This window comes from Falco naumanni, chromosome 2 (genome assembly GCF_017639655.2).
Source record: "Falco naumanni isolate bFalNau1 chromosome 2, bFalNau1.pat, whole genome shotgun sequence".
In the NCBI taxonomy this organism is placed as follows: Eukaryota; Metazoa; Chordata; class Aves; order Falconiformes; family Falconidae; genus Falco; species Falco naumanni.
In genome coordinates, this window is record NC_054055.1 from 122,373,172 (window position 1) to 122,398,510 (window position 25,339).

General features: G+C 48.5%; 1 protein-coding gene across 2 annotated transcripts; it reads right to left on the reverse strand.

Moving 5' to 3' along the window:
* On the reverse strand, positions 1-23,573 carry TMEM45A (transmembrane protein 45A). Of its 2 annotated transcripts, none has more exons than XM_040583193.1 (6): positions 23,440-23,573; positions 10,813-11,022; positions 8,437-8,649; positions 7,538-7,722; positions 5,326-5,471; positions 1-288 (listed from the first exon to the last, which is right to left on the reverse strand). In XM_040583193.1, coding segments are annotated over exons 2-6 (735 nt in total). In that variant the 5' UTR covers positions 11,003-11,022; positions 23,440-23,573; the 3' UTR covers positions 1-287. The 2 variants fall into 2 exon arrangements, with proteins under 2 accessions (XP_040439127.1, XP_040439126.1); XM_040583192.1 differs by having other exon boundaries at positions 1-3,944.
* Positions 23,574-25,339: the final 1,766 nt, after the last annotated feature.

Consider the following 25,339-nt stretch of genomic DNA (forward strand, 5'->3'; position numbering starts at 1 on the left):
TGAATAAATCCATTTTATTTAAATAAAATTACAAGCATATCTTGTCTATTATAAACTACCATATGGTTGTTCAAAGGCACCGATATTTAACAATAAGTTAAATTTTCTTGAGAGCAGCTACCTTTTTCTGAGTGGCATTTGTAAACTTGTCAGACCCATTCAACTCAAGAAAAATCTGTTGCCAGTGAAATGCTGAAGGTTGTACCTTTGTCATCATCACAGGTGCCTTCCGCTGCTGTTCCCAGGTGTCTCTTTTGAACAGTGCTCGAGAAGAATGGGTCAGGTGTTCTGCAAGGCAAAACCCCACTCTGAAACAGGGTGTTTCTTTCCTTTGTGGCACCAAAACCACATCAGGCACAAAACTATGACACTCACTCTTTGTGTACTGTAAGTATTAAACATTAAATCCAAGAGACTGCTGTTGCCTTGAGGCTTCAAGACCTCTTTTTCCTTGCATTTCTTCAAGCTTAATAATGCAATGCCACCTTCTCTTATGCAAAGACAGAGTTTTTGCAAGAAGCCTGCCCTACAGTTCTGGGTCACAAACCGCGTTAGCCCCCAGGCCAGGCTTCTTTCACTGTATCTGTGCTAAACGTGGCTGTCCAAAAACCAGCAGGTGCACCTGATGGGCTTACTGGTCCAGTTCTCTGCTGGTGTACAGGAGATTCACAGCAGGGAGGCAGAGGGAGATCCAGGTGATACCACTCTGCAGGCCAGTCCTGCCCAGGTGTTCTCCCAAGGAAAGGCGCAGACCCGCGTCCCCAGCTGGATGGAGGTAAGGACAGAGCCAGGGCCACCAGGCTGGGGTGGCCACAGGAGGGACCGCGGCAGGCAGCCACTCTCCTGCCCATGGCACTGGAGGACTGGCACTTCTGGTTTCTGAAAAAGCAGTTTCTTCAAAAGGAGAGTTTGCTAAGCACCCTCCATGTTCACAGCTCACTCCGGTTATCGAATCCCTTGAGGCTCACTTCGTTAACTGATTTTGGCTTATCGCGGCAGACTTTTATATAATCCCCAAGTTCTCCTTCTTCACCACCATCTTCACTGCCCAGCACTGCAGAAGCTTTGTACCTCAGCCATTCTAACAGGAAAAAAACTATGCCCTTTAAAAAATCCCAGCCATTTAGAGACAGGAGTAATGTGGTGCAATGAAGTCAGGATTGTTGCCGGGTGTAGTGACATACTGCATTTGGCCGCTGCGTCCCTGCTGCAGTTAACAGGGCAAGCTCCTCAGCAAAGCTGTGGATCTTCTTTCTGGCTTACGCCAGCAGAAAATATGATCTTAATGGAACTACAGTAATGAAACTCAAGTCTTAGATTTGCAGAGCAGAGTAAATATCAATTAATTCAGAATTTACAGTGAGAGAACTGTAAAGCTGAGATGCGAAGCTACCAAAATGCCATACCAATACTTAGCTTACAGAACGTCCTGAGACAGGCTTCAGTAATGTTTGCAAAATTTCCGAGATGCTTCAGAGAAAGTCATGGAAGAAGGGCAAACAACTATTAAGAAAAGTGCTGATCTTTGGCTAGCAATCTGCAGTTTCCCATTTTACGTTTGTAAACACAGAAATGTATGTGAGCCAACTATTCCTGCTTTCCAAAGTAAATTCATCTGGATAATCTGGCACCCGATTACAAGTGTAATTTCACAATAGTTGACAAAGATCTAAAATAATTTAAGAAATGACAAACTGACGTCTTCTGAGAAGACATATGAAAGCTAAGCCAGTTCATCATGCTTTTCTTCCTGCTTAGGTTGTCACTTTAGACATACAGCACCTTAGTATTTGTACAGTATTAAATATACTTATCAAGAAAAGTAGTGAAGAAACATGCATTGTTCCTACCTATGAGAAGCAAAGTACTTTCTGAAGATCTTCTTCAGAATAAATGACATCACTGATTTTGGAAAGGCATTGCCAAACCTGGCAGGCTAAAATTCAGCATTAACAGCATATGCAGCTAAGGAAGGTGCTCCTTGACAAAAGGGAGATAAAAAGTAGATCTTAAAAATGAAAGGAATGTTTATATTTCATCAAAGATAAAACAGCTTTAGAAAAAGCCTTTTTTTCTTTTTTCCCAGAGTCCTGGGATCCCTTTGAGCTATAGTTTTATTATCTAACTTTTTAAGCATTCCTCTTACTGCAGTTAGCAATTTCATGCCACTCATTTTTCTGGTTCACACTGAAAAAATATAAAGGAAACTCAAAAGTGGAGGGACCAGATTCTACAACTCTCGTTCATCTACCAGAGTCCAGCTCTGCATTCCCTTGGGAGCATCTGGAAATATTTGAATAATAGAAGAAACACACTTCTGCAGAACCAAACCTCATGATCTGGCACTATTTAAACAGAATTTGTTGCCTTGCACTAGCCTGTTTCTGAAAATATTTAGAAAATAACATTTTTAGGAGGAGTCCTGAAGGGAAGGGGCTCTTGCCCAGAAATGCCACCGTACCAGTGGTGGATACGCAGCACGGCCCATGCTCCCAGCACCAGCCCATGCTCAGGCCTCTGGAAAACAGCGTAGGTGCTGCTGTGCCACGAGCTGCCGGGAACAGTCTTTCGAAAGACTCCTTTAGAGCCAGTGATGCCCAGTGATGTTTCAAAAGTCTGCCCTTTGGGGGAGTGTCCTCATAAACAGCACTGTTTTCTGATGTCTTTTGTCATGGGTCAGTTATTTCCCTTTTGCTGAGGCTGGCACGCATCCCAAGTGATGCTAAGCACTGGGGAGAGCACCCTGCTTTTCATGAGATCAAGACACCAGCTGTGGTGCAGAAAATAAATGCAATTAAAAACAATACTATTTTTTAATTCACTGACTGGTGGGTAGCTGGGCACGGAGCTACTATGAAGGCAACATCTGCCCTCCAACAGCTCACTGTGCAGTGCTGTGCAGGCTTCCTGGCGCTTGAGGGACAGGGAAAAGGATGCAAATCCATCCCTTCCTGCCCACAGACCAGCACTGCCCACTCCTGGCCCAGGTGCAGGGTCCAGTCACGTCTCTGCTATAAAACCTGCAGAAATCCACAAATTCCACCAAAGGAAGGGAAATAACTTTGGGAAAGAAGCTGGCTTTGTGGCTGGGTGCTGCCCCACTGGACAACATTCAGCCTTTCTGGAAAAGAAGCTGCTCCAGGTGCTGAGGGAAAGCAGAGTCACTGCCGCTGCCCTTCAGTCCAAGGAGCAGGACCGTCTAGGCATGACATGAGTAACTCCAGTGGCTTTTCATCATCATTCACCTCTTTGCCTCTCCCACCAAGCTCATAGCTCTGTGGGAGTGAACACACTACACGCTCTTCAGGGAAACACTGAACAGGTTTGCACCGAGTAGTTCTTTCCATTTAACATAAAGCCACAAGCAAAGGCTTGAAGTTTTTACACGACAGCCATAAGACTCTGAATTTTTATCTTATTCTACTGTTTTCCAGGTCTGCACAGTTACTTACGCACAGTTACTTGCAGGGCAACAAACACTCTTATTTGGACACCCTAATTATGGAAAGTCGTCCATTCAGCGGCAGCCGGAAACTGTTTTGCTTAGCTTTTAATGCAGCAAACACACAGCCTTCAGCATGCCACCTCATCCAGCCACATCTGTCTAATATTAGCCTGGTTTTCTTTGAAGCCTGTGATAAGCAAGGTACTAGTGCAGCCATCACAAATTGGTACCAAGCTTGCCCTCCACAAAATAAAGATGTAACTGTGTAGATGTAGACAGTATACAGGGGATGATATTTGCGTAACAAGTTGTAGTAAAGAATGAGTAAGATGGCAAAGAAACCTAGAAATGAGGTATCAGTTAGCCTAATGGTAGAGTGGGTAAACTACTCAAGCCACATTCATACTAAATTTCATCTTCTGACTCCTGATCTCGTTCAGATGTTTTCAGTAATCCCATTTCCATGGACTGGGACTGCTTAACCTTTGAGTGAACCGCCCTGGAAACAACAAAAAAAGACAGTTGACAACAGTAACTCAACAGCTCATCTGGCCATTTTCACATGGTAGAAACCTGCCCAACTCCTGTGTTTCACCAGGGACTTAGGATGACTGATCTGTGAAAGCTCGTGGTGGGCCACTGTGGAAGACATTGTAAAGAGGGCATAGTGACTTCAAGCAGAATCTGGGCAGAATTTAACCATGGGCCTTGGTGGTAGATACCTGTGTGTTAGCTCGAGCGGCTGCTGTGCAGGGCAAGCCTGTGCCATGGCACCCGTAGGTGCTGCCTTTGGCGATGCCGCCTGAACATACTGCTTGTAGGAGCTTGCTCCTGTGAACACAGCTAAGAGCGTACACCCTAAGCAAACCTCAGCGTACCATCTAGAAAGTTCAGTGTTGTGCAGGCACCAGGCCAACAGCTGCATTCGCTCAGAAGAGTACTGTCAAGCTGTGAAGAAGAGCGAGCCTGGCCAGCGTCCCCACGGAGGACTGCGCAGTGTGCCCTGCTCACCCTGGGAGCCTTGCCTGATGCTGCAGCCGCTGCCCCCAGATCAGCGGGGATGTAAGGGCTGCTGTCACCTTCCCTACAGCTGCCATCCGCCACACAGCAGAGCTACCCAGCCCTGAGCGTTGGTGCCTTTCGGACTGAGAGCCACGCAGAACTGGCACCTCGGTGCAAAGCAAGGCTGCAAGGACCACGTAGGACTGAAGCATGATTAGATAGGGCTGATTAGGATGGTAGGGGTAAAGTCAAGGGGTGAGAAGCATGTTTAGGACAGTGCAGGCCAAGGCTTGGTAGGGTCCTGCAGGCAGAAGGTGATCACACATGGCAGGATCAGGCTCATTTTTACAGCCAAGTTGACACCGCAGTTGGAATTTTGTCAGAATTAGCATGGGGCTGCAAGGAAAAGGGCTAACTTCAGAAATTAGGGGATGAAACTGGCTAGTGAAAAAGAAATTTTGTCTGATCACAGGAAATTGCTAGCAATGGAACCTGTCCCATAATCCCCAAAGATAAGTCATGAAGCCTGCTGACTAAGCCATTGGAATTAGTAGAGATGAGCACTGAGAAGAGGCTGTAGGGAAAAAAAAGCCTCTCCTGCTTCTAACTTTATAGGCACTTACAAATGGGGAAGACTATCAAAAAAAGCTCATTTTATGTCAGAAGCATTATGCTGTCAGAACTGTACATTATGAATGCTTTTCACCATTCTACTGAAGCAATGAGTCATGTTGTCTTCATTGATCACATCTATTTCAATTTTACCTTGCAAGACAATCACTTCCTACAAACCCTTTGATTTGGCAGTGAAAGTCTTCTAAAATAAAGCTCCTGTTAGACTAAGTATCTCCAACATTTTAGTGTTTCAAGTCACTTACCAGCTGACGATTGTGTAATTCACTGCAAGTATAAGAAAAGCAAAGGCATAATGCCAGCAATAGCACATGGTCAGGAACATCATATTAGTATGATCCGTCTGATTCCACTCTGGGCTCCCATTTGGAGGATAAAGCACGAAGCCGATCTACAATAAAATAAAAGATATTTAGCGCATGCCATTTGATGCGTATCCTATGCTGTAGCATGTGTTCTGCTACGCCATCACACGGCAGATGTTTCATTTTCTTCTCGTGCTGATTATTTCTGTGGTTACTATTAAAACCAAATTTTACAGCCACACTCAGACGCGATGGATCATTTTACACGGTTCTCTGCAGAAATGCCTTTGAAGATGCAGAGACGGTCCCAGAGTCCCCTGCTCATGCCCAGAGAACTAAGGACCCTGCGCGGAGTGCCGCAGCCACAGCTGCATCCTGTAAGGGCAGGGGCTGGTGCTCAGCCCTGCACCATCTGCACCGCGACCGCGTCGCCAACCAGAACACCTGCCTGGCCGTCTGCACTGACTCACTTCTTCCCAACGGCGCCTGGGAGTGCCTTACACTGTTCGGAAGATGAATAATAAATTAATAAATAAAGGCAAACCGTAAGTCTGTCTCTTCTGGGCCATCCAGAGAAAGGTCAGGGTTTGAAATCACATACAAATGGAGCTCTCTCTCCCCAGGCTATATGCTCATGTGAAATACATAGCTGATTTGTTTATTCAGAGCTGGGAAAGATCAAATTTGTATGAATGCGTAAGCTGGGAAACTGGCAGCCCTGTGGCTACACCAAGGTCTGCGTGACAAGCACCAGTCCCTCTGGCTGCCCAGTGCTGCCCAAAGCTGTCACTCAGCAGCTTAGCTGAGGATTTAGGTGCTGGGAAGAAGGAGAGGAAGGAGGAGGGGAGGGGTGCATTTTGCATTTCCGTGCAGAGAATTCAATGAATGAGGGTGTTGATGATGCAGAAAGAAAGTCCCTTTGCCTTTTACAAGCCTGTCATGCTGCAGCCAGTACGTGGTTTTCAGTCCCACATACGGTTGAAGTCTGATGTGGGTGTGAAAAAAGCCACACTTAAATCTCTTGTATTTTTAGTTCTTCAGTTTCTTACTTTGAAACAGAAACTACATTGTCTCCAGAGCTAAAGAAATAACTTGTTCTAAAATTAGACTAGGCAGACAACAAAGAATAAATGGTTGCATCTAATTCCTCTTATGTAAAGCTTCTTGAATCACGAAAGAAAAGTTTACAAACAAGAAAATAAAACAGCAAATGTTGCAGAACCAGGTTCTCAGGTTCACTTATAGAAAAACACTGCCGTTTCAGAGGTCTGTCACCTTGCCAGAGCAAGTATTTAAATATTTGATTTAGTGCTGAGTGTCCAGTTCTCCTAAGGAACAGCAAACGTTTTTATTCATCGTGTCTGGCCAGCATATAAAAAAGGGAAACCAGTCTAGACATGCCGGAAAGACAAATCACTGAGTGACCTCAGTTCTCCTCTATAAGATGAAACACACACCAGCACTAGCACTCCTGCTTCTTTGTTACAGGATCGCAGCAGTTCAGACGTTCTCTCTTGGTCTGACAGCAGAGCAAGTGTCGCTGCCAAACATCTATTAACTGGATGGAATCACAGGTGAGTGGGGGTGTGGAAGCTGCATTTTGAAAAGTTCTGGGGGGACCCACATCCCTGAAACAGTAAAGTTTTGGCTGCTACCTCCGCTCAGTTTCCAGAGCACTGGAAAAGCAGGAGGCTTTACATCCCTCAACCTCTTAACGCGGATCAGGAGCTTAAATACCTTCTGAGCCCGGCAATGGCAATGGGGGCTTGGCCGCGCCTGCCAGGGACCCACGGGCAGCACTCGGAGACTCCACAAAGGGCAGCACACACGGCTGCCTCCAGCCCCTGCAGCGGGCTGGGGTTGGAGAATGGCCAGTGACTGTAGCGAGGGACAGCTCAAGAAAACCACCTTAGCTTTTGTACTGATTCAAATAAAAGGCATTAAAAGTAAAATGGCTGCTGCTTCTTGTGTAAAATGTATGTGAGAAATACTTCGCTCTCTTTAAAGGGACATTAAGAGTGTATTGTCTTCTATGAGTCCTTTGAGGTCTGTGCTGAAAGGATGTATTTTATCACCTGTGAAACCTCTGCAGAGGGGTAAATGACTTACTTTTGGCGAAAGAAGAAATTCCTAAGGCAGAAGAGTGACCTACCTGCCAGAACCAGCTGCCTTGTAATATGCAGAGGCTTGTACGGAGCATCTCTAGCACGATACTGCCGCGGAAGAAAACTTCCAGAAATACGCAGACGGCAGCTCCAAAGACAGCGAACAGCAGTAACTGATGAACATGAACATCCAGCATGGCTCTCCCATGAAGATGGTAGCAAAAGAGAAAACCTGGAATAAATTAAGTGATCGGTTTAAGATATTTTCTTCCCTTGTAATGTCCCTGCATCTGCTTTTAGAAAACAGTGAGCCTTTGACATTTCTCTGCCAACATCACCCTCTCAGTTGAACTGAGAGTAGTTCTGTAAGACCAATGCCTACATACTTTGTACTCCCACTCTCGAGCTCAGACCAGGAAACTGCACGGGAAGCCACAGCTCTGTCACCTTTCGATTAAAACACGTTAACAAAAAGTCTAATTCATCTGTCTCTGCAATGTAGCAAGAGGGATACTATGAGATATACTGTGCGTACAGAAACCATAAACTGAGCATGTCCCCGTGCAGTGCCAAGGTGCCACTGCTGTGCAGGCAAAGGCACTTCAGCTAACAAGCTATGTCCCGTGTCAGTGCGTATGTTGAAGCTACTGAGCACTTACCCCAAACCGGCCTGTGCTGCTATTTACACAACATCTCTGCTGCTGTCTGAGCCAGCTAGGAGAGCACACGTGCAGCTCTACACGGTGTGATGGTGCTCTGGGCTGCAGTGCAGATGAGCCCTCAGCAGTGTAAGCAGGGCCAAGACAGACCTTTTCCACACGTTTCAGGGTGCTAAACACCAGCTCCCACAGGCTCATTCTCTAATGCTGATTTGACCTTCCCAGACCAAAGACCGATACCCCTCTGCAAGCTTCACACGCACCTCTGCAGGGAGAGGTAAACTGACCTTCAATAAACACTGCTAAGGACAGCATCATCCTGTCCATGGCCACTGGCAGTGCACTGGTCCCGTGAGCCACGATGTCAACCAACCCCGAAATGCCGTAGAAGAGGTACATGGTGGCATGCTGCCAGTTCATTAAGTGATCCCAGTGTTTTTCCTCATAATTATACAACTTCAGATGTGGTCCATCAGGAACAAACTGCTCAGCCACCATTCCTGCGCATGAAACGAGAAGTGCAACCATTTGTCCTGGTCCTTTAGGTACAGACTGATGTTAAGTCTTTACATAAGGCAACGGTATATCCCCACGCAGCACAGCACCAGGCAATTTGGGGTTTAGTCTGGCTGCCTGAGGATTGCTCTGGGTGGTCACTATGTTTTGCTCCCTCCTGTTCATTTCAGTCATTCCCAACTAAGTTTTTAACATCTTGTCCAAACTCAAGTGAAAATGCATGGAGGCCTCAAAGATATTAATTTAATATATTTTTTTCCCAAGAAAATAGGCAGTGGAGAGATGAAATAAGCTGCTTTGCTGAAGGAAAGACCACAGAATGAACTCAAGCATGTATTAAGCTTCATATAGTCCAGAGAGGAGAAAGCCAGAGGAAACCAGGCTGCAGCTCCACTCCTGGTGGGACTGTTTGCATCTTGCAGTTTCCAACCATGAAAATGGAGACAGCTATTCTATGCTGCTTTTTTTTTTAAAAAAAAAAACCAACCAAAAAACAATTGCTATTGTAGTTGTCTGACTGAATTTTTCAGCTGCCTTTCCCAGTGGTTCAAACATGAGTATAACACATGCTGAAGTCCCCAAAAGAGAGATTTACTATTTCAGTCGCTTGTGATGTGCAAGATGGCAGAGTTCAGACTCTGAATTCAAAGGGGACGTTTCCTGCAAAGCCATAAAAAGCAATCCGTCCCCTGTGCCAATCTATTAAAGGTCCCATGAGAGCGTATACCAAGTTCGTATTTGGATTGCTGCTCCACCACCTCCCTTACCTTGGCCCCTCGGTGTCTTGCTAGCTAGCTGCAGTACTCCAGCAAGGGGAAAGCTGCTTTTAGATACTTTATATGATCAATGAAGTTTGGGAAGGATTTAAAATACATTATGCTTTCAAAACATTACAGTTAATTATATTGTTTATAAAATGTGGGTCAGTGTCCTGCTAAGTAGACATGCTGCAGAGCAAATGCAGTGTTTTCCCACCTTAATTTCAAGTTTTCCTAACACAGAAACAGAACAGTTTACTCCTGCTGCTGCTTTTATAGTTTGTCCTAGCCAGGCTTTCTGGTCCATGTTTTTGACTGGAAGAAATGACCATGCATTAAAATAATAGCTTTTTGTTTCAGGGTGAAAATAAAAACACCAGATGACTGTTTTAGCTGCCCAACTACTTCTAGACACCGACAGATTTGTAGGAAAGATGTCCCCACTCACACCTCAAAATGAACACCTTTATTCAGGGTTCGATAATTCTTCAAGGCACATCAAAGAGTAAGCTGTATGCACAGCATCACTTCAGCGTTGATGTATCCTAACTGATACATCCCGGAGAGGAAAGAAAAGCAAGAACAAGACTTCGGCACAGCCTGCACCTTGGTTAGAAACCAGGCAACTCTGAGCATCTGAAGAAGAGTGGATAGATAGAATCTAAGAATCTAAAAATACTTAAAAATAAGATCCTTTTCAACTTGAGAGCCACATCTGCTGAGCTCCCCAGGTCCCCTGTTATTTAGCTCACTTACCCTGTAAAGGTAAAGTGCTAACATACAGCATGCTGGAATGAGAACAAGAACTAGGCGCTTGCAGCCAGCGGCACAGCTCCCTAAATCACCCCCGTGGGCTTGTGCTCAGGCCAGTCCACAGCAGCGGAGAAGCAACATCCCCAACCCCATTGCAACAGTCCTGCAGCAATAAGATGGAGTTCAGTCTTTCTTTGTGCATATTTTCACTTTTGAGTGACAGCAATGAAGAAGCATCTGCATTTAGATATTTTATCAGCAGCTCAGTGGAGGCTGCCAATATCTGAGATAGCTGGATTTGAAACAGCAGATCAGTGTCCCCGCAGTCTGGCGCTCCCAGGCTGCAGGTGAGAGCCCCTTGCCCAAACCCCTCATCTCTCTCCCTGAAGGAGTGCACATCACATGGACACTCCGATGGACCAGCTGTGCAGTAGTCAGGAGGCATCAAAGAAGCTCCAGAAAAGCGCTATGGATGGAAACCACTAGTTCTTAGATTCATCATGTTTAAAGGACAAAATAACAAAATGCAATATTTTATGAGATATATTTCATCAGAGAACAATTTTTTTTTTTAAAAAAAAGAAGTGTTAAAAGGCACAGACTTTTTGCTGCCTGCCCCAAGTCCACCTTACTTACCAATGAGGGCAAAGACAGCTTTGATGATCCCTTCAACAAACTCCAGGCGCTGAAATCCTGCCCTGGAACCAAGGTAGCAAATGTTCTTGTTTTTTCGACAGGTATACTTCAGTGGATACTTCACTGACCACCACAAGCCAAAAAGAAGGAAAAAGCTTCCAGGGAGGGCATGCCCTTTGAAATTGCCCATGGTCTTCTGCTAGGCAATACCTGAGGGTGAAACAAATGCAGATTGATTATGGAAATAGTCGGGGAATTCTGTGGGTTATGATTTCAAAGTATCTCCTTGCACAGGTCAAAAGGGTGTCCCTGAATTAAGTACTCACACCTTATTTAAAAATAAATTTGGGTGCTTACCTCCCCTGGTTGTTCCAAAGACCCAGCCAGTTTCCCCAGTTTCACAGCTTTGCAGAACAAGAGTGAGAGACCCAACTGCACAGCAGCTGGCCTGAAACACAGAGCTGGCTGTCAGCACGTAGAGAGAAAAAAAGCCACAGTGCACTATGTCATGCTGCTGAAGCGGTACCAGCAAAAGAGAGAACATGAATATTCACAATTCACCTTTAGACAGGTTTTTATGTTTCTTTACTCCACAAACAGAAATCAAGTCAATACCCAGCTGAAGGAAAAATTAATTGCATGCAGTTCCCATGGCTGACTATTCACTAATAAATTGTATTTTGTATTTCAATCCAGATGTCTCATTATGATTTACAAACATCAAGTCATTCTCAATACTTGAGGTGAATTATGTACCCGCAACTAGACCCATATTATCAAGTGCACTGCGTGATAAGGCAATTAGTTGGACAGTGTTATACAGTCATTTAGAAGCAGTGCCACTAATAAAGCCTAGTAATTCTGGGTCATTGTCCCAGATTTTAGGAGAGTTAACTTAGCTCCGATAGCTTCTTCATTAAAATGACAGTTCTAACGTTAAACTGCCATTTTTCTTTAGGTTATTGTAAACTGAGTTGTTTTGCGTCGTGACCCAAAGGCACACTAAAACTTTGCACAGGCAACAATCAAGAAGAACCACTTCAGAAGCGCTGGCAACCTGTACTTTCTGTTACTGGCATTGCAGGCTTAAAAATCCTATCACCACACTACACTGGAGCCATCCAGTTATGCATAGAACATGGAGGCTTTGGTATATTTTTCGTGTCAGTAAGTATTTCCTATGGTCAGCTCTGCATAAGAAGTTTTAAACTGTGGCTTGTGGGCCATGGAGTACTTGCAGATAGTTCACGTAATGCTGTCTAGTCACGTAGCATGAACCCTCTCCTATTTCTGGAGGCTAAACTCCACTGAAAGCATTAATTTATTTGTTTTTTTGGAAGAGAAACTTTTCCACATGCACAGGTCCTGAAGCTGCCATAAGGCTATTACCCAACTGCATGAGGAGAGATGACCTACATAGCCAGAAAAGAGAGAAAAAAAAAAAAAAAAAAAAAAAAAAAAGACAGTTCATGTGTAGCACGAGGCAGGCTGTGATTGAAACAGGGATGCTGAAGAGGATCCTGCCCCCGCTGACCATCCCCTCTGCTCCCAGAGGTGATCTTTCCCACTGTGTAAGGGCTGCAGGAGGACAGCGGTGGGCTCTGAAAGCTTTGCCTGGATAAAGCTCCCCTTGGCTAGTTTCTAGGGCAGGATTACCGAGGTACCAGAGATGCTGGCTGCTCAAGCCAGCCGGCTCCTGGTGCATCCCTGCAGGTGCCACTGGGGCTTGCACCTGCCCGTGGAGACCTGGCCTGGCGGCAAGCGTGAGGGTGTGAGGGTGCCGTGGGGCAGCAGCACCCACCAGCCATGGGGCAGCCACAGGGCCAGCCAGGGATGCCTTTGTGCACTCTCATGGCACGTGAAGGGCTCCATCTGGGGCATCCGCTCTCTGGAGAAGGGCTCCTGCACGCCACTTGTCCCCCATTGGGAAGAAAAGCCGGGGTGCCGTGCCCCGCTGCCGTGGGGGCCTTTGCCTTGCCTGGGGGCTGGTGGTCGCCAGGGTCACAGCAGCAAAAGCCACGAGAGCAGGGAGCAGCAGCAGGCCCGCCAGGCAGCACGGGCACCCCACCACCAGCATGGTGCTGAGCACCTCCACCTCTCCCCCCAGCAACCTGGACTGAGCTCTGACCGCCCTGGGGTGCAGCACAGTTAGTGGTGCCATCATCCTGCTCCTGGGCTGAGCATCCCCCGGCCCGGGGCCGGCTAGGCACCACAGGAGGAGGAGGTGGCAGCCAGGGGTCCAGGGCCTGGGAGACCCTTCCCCTGCCTCCCCCGCCACCCATGACACCCTGCTGGGCCGATGCCTGTGCGCTTTATCTGCAGCTGGGGAAAGCCCTGCTCGCTCTCCAGCAGCCGCCAGCGCAGTCGGGCTTTCAGTGGTGTGTTGCAGAGCTCAGCCCCACAGGTCGGATCCAGCCCCCGATCTCACAGAAGAGGTACCTCATTTTGGGACACCTTTAATTCAAAGAGCCTCGTGCCTCACTGCCAGTACTCACTGCACCCTTGTTTGCATCAGAAAAGGGCAGCACTAACAGAGACTGAAGTTTTAGGCAGTCGCCTAAACTTTGCTTTAAACTTTGAAACACTTCTTTTGCTTTAAAAGCCTTGATTTCTGGTTCTTCTAAAATCTGCTGGCCTGAAAGGCACTGCTGTCTTTTCAGACACGTTGGGTTTTTCCCTCCTCTGAATGAAAGGAAGAGGGGAGGAGTGGGGGGCAGCCTTTCCTCACCCTGTGTCTGATCTCATTGAACACCATTCATTAGAAAAAACATATTCATGAGATATCTCGTCATTCATGGTGGGTACAGAGCACTCCAAATGGAACGGTTTACCCTGCACCCCATATCAAAGCAAGATACTGGATTGAAAAGGTGAATTAACCCTATGAAACGCCTCCCTCTGTGAGAGTACAGCCGCAGTAAGAGCCAGGTGAAGAACAGCGTGTTAATGTCGTTTGTAGTGCACAGTACACAAAACTTCAAAGGCAATTCTCAAATTACTGTAAAATCACACCTGGGTTACCTAGAGCTCTAATCACTGCAGGACTTTTCTGCCCTACATCAGAGTAATCCATTGAGATACTCTGCTTAAAACTATTTTTTACCTTTCAACACAAGGGAAAAGAAGAAAAGCAAAGGACTGACACAGCAGCTAGTGCTGCATGTCAAATATAAACCAAACACAACCAGGAAAATTGGGGGGGTTTGCTATAAACAATACAATCACATATTATTAGTTTTACAGAGTGTAAACTTCAGTTTGAGTTCATTCAAAGATGTTGGGGGTTATCTGCAGAATTTCTCTGGAAAGAGGCAGTGCGGTCCGCCAGCCAGCTGTCGTGGCAGACCTTCAGAACACTCACTCCCAATACAGTTGGCTTCAGAAAGAAGTTGTATGAATTATACTTTAACTCCTTAGTAAACTTGAAAACGTCACGACAGAGCTCACCTTAAACTGATTAAACTTCCCAATTCATGAATTTTCTCTTATCAGGCTTAAGAGTTTATTTCGACCAGGCTAGAAGCCAACTGCCACCACCTACGGTTTTGATGTGACAGTTTTGCCTGCAAGCGAAGCAGGGGGCATCGCATGGTGGGGCTTGGTACCACATAAGGATGCGCGAGGGTAAGCGGAGCCTGCCCTGCGGGATCGGGGGTGGCTGTGGGAGGTGTGAGGCAGGGGTGCGACAGGCGGTGAGGGCAGAGGGGGGCAGGACTGCAGGCTGCTGCCTTTCTGTGCTGTGCTTTGGCATCCCCCTGTGTGGCTCCTGCCAGCTCTCCTGCACGGATTGGGAGCCAGCCAGTTTCGGTAGCCGAGGTGCTATTTATTGGATAAAGGATGGCATCAGCATGTTACGACAATACTTAATAAATTTGACGGTTTGGGTTTTTTTACAAAGCTTTATTTCATAAGCTAGTAAGCAAATCACTAGAGGGCTGATGTTGCAAGACCTGCAAATCCCAGACCCTCTTTTATTCAGTGATTTCAGGGCCAGGGGTGCTGGCAGAGCTGCAGCCATGTTCTCAGCAGCAAACCTTCCTTGCTGCCCACCACCTTCCCTAGAGTACATCATCTGCCAGAGACGCAAGCAGAGAAAACCTGGAGGCTGCCCCACAGCTGGTGCCATGAGCTTTGGGTTCAGCCACGCCAGGGCTGCCCACGCTCCCTCCGCTGCCCCCCAAAGCCACCACACCAGGTGCCGCATGCGTCCCTGCAGCCGCTGACCTGCTGGCGAACCTCAGCCCTGCCCAGACCCTGCTCCTGACGCTGCCAGGCAAAGCCAAGGTGCTGGTGCCTGCAGGGTTTGGCTTCCCAGCAAGTGCACACAGACCCCTGCCCATTCTGACGGAGCCGCCCCCGCTCCCAGCAGTGCGTGTCCCCCGGCAGGCTCACTCAGCTTTCCACATCTCACCACCCAGGACCCTCCCACCACCACCACCAGCCATGGCGCCACAGCAGGCAGGGCACCAGCAAATTTTGGACTCTGGCAAAGCGAATTTTGGACTCTGGCTGAGGGGAAGTTCCCCACCACACCCCCCCCCGAGGAGCGTGCCCAGGAGCCAGACGAGGTGCATGCTCCAGCCCAGACGCGGGCTTTCCCCAGCAAGTACTCCTTGAAACCCCGCTTTTGGGAGGTGTGGGGCATGCCAGGAGGGGAGGCTCTGTCAGGGTTCAAGGGCACCCATAGGCTTTAACTACCCCAACCAGCCTCACCCTGGACCCCCATCCTGGCAACCCTGCCCAGGGGCCTGTGGTCACAGGGGAACTGGAGAAAAAGGTAATTGGGCATAATTATGGCAATAAACTCTATAATTGAAGTAGTTTATAAATTTTAAGTACCACGTAACCTTTCTGCAGCCAATTGGAATAAGGAATGAGAATAATTTACAGCTACTTGTGAATGGGAGATGCTTTTTTTCTTTTCACACGTGAAAACTCCTGGCACGGTTTGCCTTGCGATAGTCACAGAAAGCTCTGCCTGCATGATTTGGGCTTTTCCAGCAATTAGAAAGATGCACAGTATTGCAAAAGTGCTTTACACTCAAACTTTGCTGACCAAATATAGGTTGTTGATGGCTGCCTGCAAGTTCCCTCTGCAGCAGTAATGCTTTGTGTGCCTGGGATGTTCATCCCTCGGTTCAGGCTGCACCTTACTTACTTCTTAGGGTCAGAAGGGAATAGGGGGACCTGCTGGCAAAGGAGGGGGTGGAGAAAGGCAGTTTCTAAGTGAGCATTCGAGAAAAGGTCTGTGTTTTTGTGAGGACTGAAAGCTGTCTTTTTAGCCTGAAAATTATCTTACTCACACCAGCAGAAGCATGAAAGGCAGGCAACAGACAGACTTACATGGTTGATTTAAACATCCTCTGACTTTTTTGGGAAGGATGTTTCATAGCATTTCCAGTTTGACTCCTGATCTCTCAAGGCCACCCATGTGGGGACTAAGGCAGGATGGTGAGTGGTACGGAGAGACTAGCTGTACCAGCTGGTTATTCAGACAGGTTCTCAATCGCTGCTTGCAGGACCAGATCGGTCTCCCCTTTTCCCCTTTTCCCTCTAAGAAATGGCAGGGTCTAGGCAGCGCACCCTGCACCGGTGGGGCCAGCAGCCACCGAGTCAGCCAGCCCTGCGGCACAGCTCCCTTCCCCGCTCCTCTCCCAGCAGCCTGCCTTGCAATTTCCTGTGTTTATCAAGCCCTGCACTTGAGAGGACTGTCAACCAGAAATGTGGGGTTTTTCCAGAAATGACACGTTACAAGGCCACAAACTCACTGTGCTGGAGTGCCTTCATTTCTGCTGCAGAACCATATGGTAACAAAAGTTTAACCCAAAGATTAAACATTAGCAAATTTACTGCAATGGTGAAACCGAAGTGTTATTTTCCTCTCATAGGCTAGATTAGGCAACAGTGATGTGGAGTTTAATATTTGATACAAAATGTTTATTTTGCAAGAATCTATCGTGATGTCAGTGAGAATAATGCACCCAGATAAGAGGAGGAAACACCACATTTGTATACGCTTTCTAATCAGTGCACAAGCTGTGATCATACAGCTTTTACCAAAAACTGGAATCCAGCAAACTGGAATGCATCTAAGACAAAGAAAATCACCAACAAGTTCACTTCAGTACCAAAGTTTCCTACTTGCACTTAAAGATGCATCCACAAGGCAAATGCCCTTTATCCTGCAGCCATTAAATGGTACCCATCACGGAGAGCCATGCTGCTCTGGAAAGCCATGTCTGCTGTAACTACTTTGTTCACTAAATACAGCACCGATTTCATGTCATGACTGAAAGTGTTTCAGCAACTACAGCCCCATGTTTCCAGATGAGATCACTGCTCTGGTGTTAAGGAAATACTCAGCCGGCACCTATAGTTCCCCCACAATGAAACTGGAATGAAGTGCTGTGTGTGCTAATGAAAGCAGGAGTCAAGACTCCTTGAAATGCTAAAAAATGAGAGTACAGCCTCGATATTCTTGGCTTAAGGGTGTGAGAGAGAAGGATTTTCAGGTAATGTCATGAACAGGCAGCTCTGAAGCCTGTAAGCGAAGAATTCAACCCCTGATAAAATCTTCAGGCCTACAACACAGGGATGAAAACCAAAACTCCCGAAGAGGTAATGATCAGAACTCTATATAGTGGCGTTAAAAGGAGGGACTCAAAGGCACAGCCTCCCAGTGCTGAGTCTGGGCCCACAACCTGAACTGCTCTGGTTTGTCAGTGCCTTGCATCTGTCAGCAGCTCCTCCTTCCCAGGCACTTGTCCTTCCCAGCCCTCTGACAACCAGTGCTTGTCCTAGTTTCAGCTGGGATGGAGTTACTTTTCTTCTTAGTAGTTAGTACAGTGCTGTGTTTTGGCTCTGATGTGAGAACAATGTTGAGAGCACACTGATGGTTTTAGTTGTTGCTGGGTGAGGTTTATACTAAATCAAGGACTTTTCAGTTCCTTGGACCCTGCCGGCCAGAGGGCTGGGGGGACACAGGACACTGGGAGGGGACACAGCCAGGACAGCTGCCCCAAGCTGGCCAAAGGGCTATTCCATACCAGATGACATCATGCCGAGTATATAAACTAGGGGAAGAAGAAGGAAGTGGGGGGACATTTGGCGTTACGGCATTTGTCTTCCCAAGTAACCGTTACAGGTGATGGAGCTCTGCTGCCCCGGGGGTGGCTGGACACCTGCCTGCCCGTGGGGAGTGGGGAATGGGGAATGAATTCCCTGCTTTGCTTTGCTTTGTTTTGCTTTGCTTTGCTTTGCTTTGCTTTGCTTTGCTTTGCTTTGCTTTGCTTTGCTTTGCTTTGCTTTGCTTTGCTTGCATGCACAGCTTTTGCTTTACTCTTTTATCCCCACCTTTCCATGTTGTTATTATTATTATTGTTATTATTGTTGTTCTTACTCCTTTATTCTGTTTAAATTATTAAATTGTTCTTATCTCAACCCTTGACTTTTACATTCCTTCCCAATTCTCCTCCCCATCACTAAGGGGGAGTGAGCAAGTGGCTGCGTGGTTGGTTGCTGGCCGGGTTAAACCATGACAGTGCTCCTCGCTGTGTTTTTTCATCTCTCATGACCCTCAGTTTCTGGCTTGCTTCCCCCTTTCTCCGTGCATCTGCTGACTCTGTTTCTGCTCCCAGAGCCGAGCAGGGTATCTCCAGGGATTGTCCAGGGACAACAAACACTCCACAACAACTGCACCATTGGCTCCCAGTACCAGAGCAGCTGCCACTGTGTGGAGATGGAAGTTTTGGTCTTCAGGACTGCCAGTTTGGAGCCTTTTATCAGATCACTGCAAGTTCAAGAACATACACATACAAAATTAAATCTTGTAGCTGCATGGGCTACATAAAAGTCATTTTTTCCTGCAAAAGATTCATGGTTTCTTTATTGGTCATAAACCCTGGTATTTCCTACCACTGCCGGAACTAAAGGGTGAAACAGCACGGGAACGTGAGTAAACCAGTGCGGTAGGAGCGCTGCCTGCCACGCCAGCACGCCTGGCTTCGGGCCCCGCAGCCGCCCCTGCCCACTGCAGCCGGCAGTAGCCACAGCCTGCTGTGGGGTGGCCTCCCGCCGCCCCCCCGCAGCCCAGCATGCCCATCCCCACAGAGGGCCACAGCCCTCTGTCCCCAAAGGGTCACAGCCCTGTCCCCGCACAGGGCCACAGCCCAGGACTTCCCTCCCAGTGCGGTGCTGCCGATGCTGGGCCCCTGGCAGTTTGGCACGCTGTGGCAGGTGTTTGGCTGTGTGCGGCAGCAGCTGAGCGCTGCAGGACGCGGCGCAGTGGGAGGATGCACAGCGGTGGGAGGATTCGTGGCAGTGGGAGGATGCACAGCGGTGGGAGGATTCGTGGCAGTGGGAGGATGCACAGCGGTGGGAGGATTCGTGGCAGTGGGAGGATGCGCTGCGGTGGGAGGATTTGTGGCAGTGGGAGGATGCACAGCGGTGGGAGGATTCGTGGCAGTGGGAGGATGCACAGCGGTGGGAGGATTCGTGGCAGTGGGAGGATGCACAGCGGTGGGAGGATTCGTGGCAGTGGGAGGATGCGCTGCGGTGGGAGGATTCGTGGCAGTGGGAGGATGCACAGCGGTGGGAGGATTCGTGGCAGTGGGAGGATGCACAGCGGTGGGAGGATTCGTGGCAGTGGGAGGATGCGCTGCGGTGGGAGGATTCGTGGCAGTGGGAGGATGCGCTGCGGGACCCCACGGCCAGGCTGCGGGAGCTCCTCGCTCTCACCCCACACCAGCTCCCCACTCCAGCCCACCCGGTGCTGGGCTCAGCTTCCTGATTTTAACCTGAATTGGGCGAGCTGGTGAAATTCCTATACGCTCTCTCTTTAAAGTCAGTTCCTTTTATCGTCTTTAACACTGTTGGAGTCGCTTCAATGAACAACCCCCGAGGGACACAAGGTGCTCCTGAAGGTCCGTGGTCAAGCAGAGGTCACGCTGCCAGTAAGAAGATTGTTCCTTGGACAACCTACAAAAACCGGTTTTGTAGGGTATAATCCCTAGCTCCTCCTTCTAGTCCCAGGTGTGCTTACCTATACATTCCCTGCCTCCTGAGCGACAGGCCAGGAAAATGTCAAGGGAGCCAAAGTCTGATACACCTACTGATGGTTTTGAGATCAGAGCCCTGCTCTGGAGAGGAAACAAAATGAAACACGGTTCGGTTTCTGTTGGTACCCCCTCCATGGACCTCCTCCTATGGTGTCTCAACAGTAGTGTCAGGGCTTCAGTGGAAGGCTGTCATAGAGAAGCAAAGTTCACAGGACCACTAGACTACGACAGACATTTGTAATAAATGCTGATGACCACCTGTGCTGTGACAGAACCTGCATTTGACACTTAGAGAGCTCCTTACAGGCTCTTAGAAGTTGCTGCCATCGTTATTTACATTTCCAAATGCTTCTTGAAGGCAAGAAGGCACAATCAAAAAAAAAAAGGGGATGGGTCTACTGAGAAAACGCTATGTGGTCTAAAATAGTATTTTCCACCTGCAAGGAAGCCAGGTCTGAAAGACAAAAGTGAGGAATTCTGTTCTTGGAGGACAGATCTTCAGGTATGAAGGACAGGGCTTGCTGACCTGAGCATGATTTATAATTCTTTGGTCTCAAGGGTTGCTCCCTTACCCTAACTACCAGTGACTGTGCAGAAAAGGCATTAAGATTTCTCATCGTTATGTGCAGTACCAGATATCGCGGTGACCAAAGCCTGTGAATGAGAACCTGGAATATTACAAAGAAGACACTACTTTAGAGAACCACCAAACACTAATAAAATACGGTAAGCAGAAGTGTCATGCTATGCTGTGCATACCACTAAGCTTTCATCCTAAGCATAGTCTCAAGATGACAAAAACAGGAAGGGAGCACATCTCAACAAATGCAAGAGCATCGATAAGTCCTTGATGGCGTTCATAGGAAGGACTGAGTTTTCTTACCAAAAAATTGCCAACAGGCTCAGTTACCCAATGTGATGCTCATAACAGCTCACACCTGGGCAACAAGCAGGTGACACTTGCAAGAGCTGAACTTCTCCTGTCCCCTGCTAGGGAGGAGACTGGAAACCAGGGGCACATGTGTCCAGAATATCGGCTTCTACTGGGACATGGTGCTGCATTCTGCTGTCTGTTCCTGCTGAGATCCAGGCACTTGTTCTGGAACCTCGGCTTTCTGAAATTAAGTGATGCATTAAGACAGCCATCGTGCCTGTCTACGGAGGAGTGCAGTCAGGTAGTGTGAGCCCTCCGGGCTCTTAGATGGCAAAGTGATTCAGAATAAATGTCTAAGTCTCATGGATTTGGATGCCATGACCAATGATATGAATGCTTGGGGCTTGCAACACTGTGTTGTGATAAGAAGAAAAAGAAAGATTAAAAGCTTTGTGATTTCCACAAAGCCATGCAACAGAACAGCTGGGATTTGCACCTAGAGCTTTGCCTTGGCTGACTTGCCTTTGTACCTGGGAGTTTTCTTTACAGTCTTGCCTGTCAAGACCAGGGTGCTTGGTGTGCTTGTCACAAGGGTGACCAAATGCACTGCCACTACCAGCTATCGCTTGGGGGAAACATTCTCAACAGCAGAAGGCTGCGTGGAGGGGAAATGAAAGAGAAACACTAATGAACAAATGGAAGCCCTGGCAAAGCAGTCTGTAACATTGATAACAGCCGGGAGAAATGGCTGGCTGAGAGCTAACCCAGCCAGAAAAATCAAAATGCATCAGAGAAACAGGTACAGTTCCTCCTCACGGGACCACCTCATACTCACTAAATGGGCATTGGCTAGTGCTAAGGCAAGATTAGCAGAAAATGAAGAGTCCTCCATAACGCAGGGCTACAGTAGCAGCGGCTTTGGTTCCTGCTGCCCCTCAGACAACAGAACTAATGTAGGGAGCAAGAGTAACACAACGGAGTAGGAGCTTTGTAATTCAATCAGAGCAGCAGCTGTAGCAAGGGGCTGTATACTCTTCCAAACCCACTGCCATTACAGATGCTACACTCTGTACCTCAGAAATATCTCAAGTGCAAGGTCTTTAGCAAGAATATTAGGAATGTTGCTCAGATAGCATTAAAATGTTATAGCAGGCCCTGATTTAGACGTAAAATGATTAGAAGGGTCTCTTTTTTATCTTCTGGAGCAAAAAGCAGTGCCAGAACTCAAGGTCTGGCTCATGCTATGTGGTAAGACAGGAGTACTGCAGTAGACTGGCACTGTACTAAAAAAGAAGGTATTTTAAAAACAAAAGTTTAATTATTTATAATCCTTAGGTTTAGGAATTTGCCTTGCTCAGGGAGAGCTAGGGAGAGACGATCAAAATGACTGCTGCTGCCAACGGCAAGTGAGCATGAGTATGTTTGGTCACATCTAAGAAATACAGTAGGAGCCAGTTGACAAGAGTTCTGGCAGGGAGAAGCCTGGATTCGCATAGTCTTCAGGCTGGAAACAAGGGGCCCATTTTTGTCCTGCTGCACTGGCCGTTAGCAGTACAGACCAAAACGGTATTTCCAGACAGATTCTATGTGTAAGAAAGAGTAAACAGAGAGCAGTCTGCCTAAACACAGGTATAATTATTCAAGCCACTCCTCATGGTTCGTTTGACTTTTCCTCCCCAGCAGTTATTTCTACCCACACTTTCCACAACTGAGAGAAATCTGTTTGGTTTACGCAGCTCCATCTGTAGAGCGAAGAATACAGGGAAAGCCCACATAAGCAACCGTGGAAAGTGGCAAAAGGCATCTGAGCGAACCTCAGAAAGGCAACTCCAGAGTCAGTGGTGAATTTGCGTCTAAAATGGCTATTGGAATCGCTCCCTTTTACCAATTAAAAGGTGACTTGCAGTAGAACACACGCCGTAACTTAAAGAGGTCTACAGAAACGGTAATGTAAGGTGGTGCAAAGTTACACAGACTGGAGAAATCGCAAGTCCTAGGTACGTAATGTAATCATCAAATATCCAGCTTAAAAATTAAGCATACTTTGTTTGAAGTACTTTGGTTCCTAAGCTCTGAAACTTCAGAAAGCCACGTATCAGAAAGACAATGAAATGTTGGATACCACGTTCAGTATTACAGTGTTCTTAGGGGAGCAGAATACAATTCACAACTGAGAAGCTGAAACAAAATGTAACATATGCCAGCGCTTGAAAGTGTTTTTCCAAGGGTTATCCTGTTTTGCAGTAGAACAGAGAGGCTGAGATAGCCCACCCTCCGGGCTCCCCCCATACAGTAGGTGGCCATGGCCACATTGAATTCCCTTGGTTTTGCTGGAAATGCCAGTTCGACGTGCGCCCCCCTTCCGGACACCCGAGGAGGAGGGAGGGAAAGAGAAATCACGCCAGAAACTTAAACCTAGACCGAACGTTTCGCTCACACCCTGACGCTTCATCCCGCTCCGCTCCACGGTACCGAACCGCCGCCAAAGCCCCGCCGGCGGGGTCGGCGCTGCGCGGGCGCGCAGGCTGCGCGGTGCCACAGCCGGGCTGCGCGGGGGGAGCCGCGGCCGCGCTCCCTGCGCGGGGCCGGACCCGCGGAAGGCTCACGGGGGCCGCTGCGGATCTTTCGCCCGGGGATACCACCCCCACCCCCCCCCCCGCCCCTCCGGCCGGTGCTGCCGAGCCGCGTTGCCCTTACCGCGCCGCCTCCGTCCCTCGCCCCGCCGCGGGGCTCCGCTGCTGGCCCGGGCGACCCCCGCCCGCGGGACCCTCCAGCCGCGCCCGCCGGGGATGCGCCGCGGCCGCCCAGATGTTTGCGCCGCGGCCGCCCAGATGTTCCCCGGGCGGCCCCGCGGGGGGCGGTCGGTCTCGGCCCCGCCCGGCCGGGGAGGACCCGGGGCAGAGCCCAATGAAAGGGGCTGGGGAAAGCGGGGTCCCGCGGGCCGGCGCTGCCCGCCCCCCGCCTCGCTGCCCGGGGAAGGCAGCCGGGCCGGCGGCGGGGGTCGGCCCTGGGGGCTCGGCGGGGCTCGCTCGGCGGCGGGGCCGCGACTCCGCTGTCCCGGGCGGACCTGACACACAGTCCTCCCGGGAGCGCGGCACGCCGCAGCGCCGGGGCATTTCCCGTTGTTCCCCCCCGCTGCCCCCCGCGCAGACAGGCGCCCGTGGCTGTAGGTGCTGTAATGTCGCGGGAGTGCACGGCAGAGCTCTGCATCCCAAAGGAGAACGGCTAAAAATAAAACGGAAAGGGTGAAGCCGCGGTTTTGTCTGCAAACGCCGTGCTGTAGCAGGCAGCGTGAGGGGCATCACTGCACCATTCCCCGCGCAATGAAAGGCACCGCATTCTGCACCGCAGAGAGCACCGGTGACATCCTCCAGTCCGACATACGGAGGAACCCTCCTTCGAGGCGTTTGCCGGGAAGTGGCGATAATCAGGACCTGAAGCTGTTTCAGCTGCACCAGAAGCCCCCTGACCCTTCCCCCAGCCAGCACCAAGCTCTTGCGCTGCCAGCCTGGCTGCTGGGCCGAGGTGCCACTGTCCCCACCGGCTGGCTGGGACCTGAGCTACATTCTGAGAGAAACCCAGCCCACCCCGTGCCCCTAATTTAAGATTTCTGCTTTTCATGATCCCAAAGCTTTTTGCTTTGGGAACTTTTTTGGATGAAATTAACTCCATGTAAAGATCAAAACTTAGGTCCACAGTACATTTCTCTTTGGCGCTTTCCCACCCTCAGTTATCTTCTCAGGCGGCTCCATCCATCCCTCCTCTCTCGTACAAAGCAACACTTTCACTATCAGATAGATAGTGCTCCAGCAATACCCTTACGCATCTGGCAAGCAGATGTCTTTGCAGGTTGGGTGATGTAATAGGTACAGAGAAAAAGGCAATCACTATTTTCCAGAAGGACCACCTCTTTGTAAGCAGTGTTCCAGAAACCCGGCCTCTATGGCAGCTGCTCCCCTTTCCCAGGCTGTGACTTCTTTTGCAATTTATTTTTTGGATGGCAGAATGCATCTCATGTAATGGCATTAATTCCTACCTAATGGGTATCATTCTGTTGCAGAAGAGTTTTCAGTTAGACTAAGCTAAATCAGCCAATGAAACTGATAATTGTAATCACCTCATATATTTACCACTGGTTTGATGAGTTTGTTTTGGCCGTGGAGCAAAAATCACTTCCTGGGATTCCTCACTTCCGTCCATACTTAAGATGACTTAAAAGTGATTCTAAGTAATGATTAGTGTCTCCAATGTCAAAAATTCCAATTAGCATCCCGGAAGCCCTGAAAGGGTTCTGCACTTCTATGAGGACCACTGCAGTGTGCATTAAAGTAACCGCAGAGAAGTGCATGCACAGAATACTCTATAAAATGGCCAGGGACTAGAGAAACAACAAAGCACCTTTTGTACCGGTGGTCAGCAAGAGGCCAACGGTGCTGCTACATCCAGTCAAGTTTGGGCCTTCCTTCATTTTCGTCGTATTCTTTTTACCTTATTCCAAAGTTAGGATATTAAATCACCATGCCTGTTCCCAGCTTAGGGTGCGTGCCTGAGACACAGGCAGGCAACCAGCCCTTTCTCCAGCTGGAGGAACAGAGCA

Coding starts and splice junctions, on each gene's coding strand:
- TMEM45A (XM_040583192.1), bottom strand. CDS start 11,002: ATGGGCAATTTCAAAGGGCATGCCCTCCCTGGAAGCTTTTTCCTTCTT. Junction 8,650..10,812: donor AGCTGTCTTTGCCCTCATTG/GTAAGTAAGGTG, acceptor TTTCATGCGCAG/GAATGGTGGCTGAGCAGTTT. Junction 5,472..7,537: donor AAGGCAGCTGGTTCTGGCAG/GTAGGTCACTCT, acceptor ATTTTATTGTAG/ATCGGCTTCGTGCTTTATCC.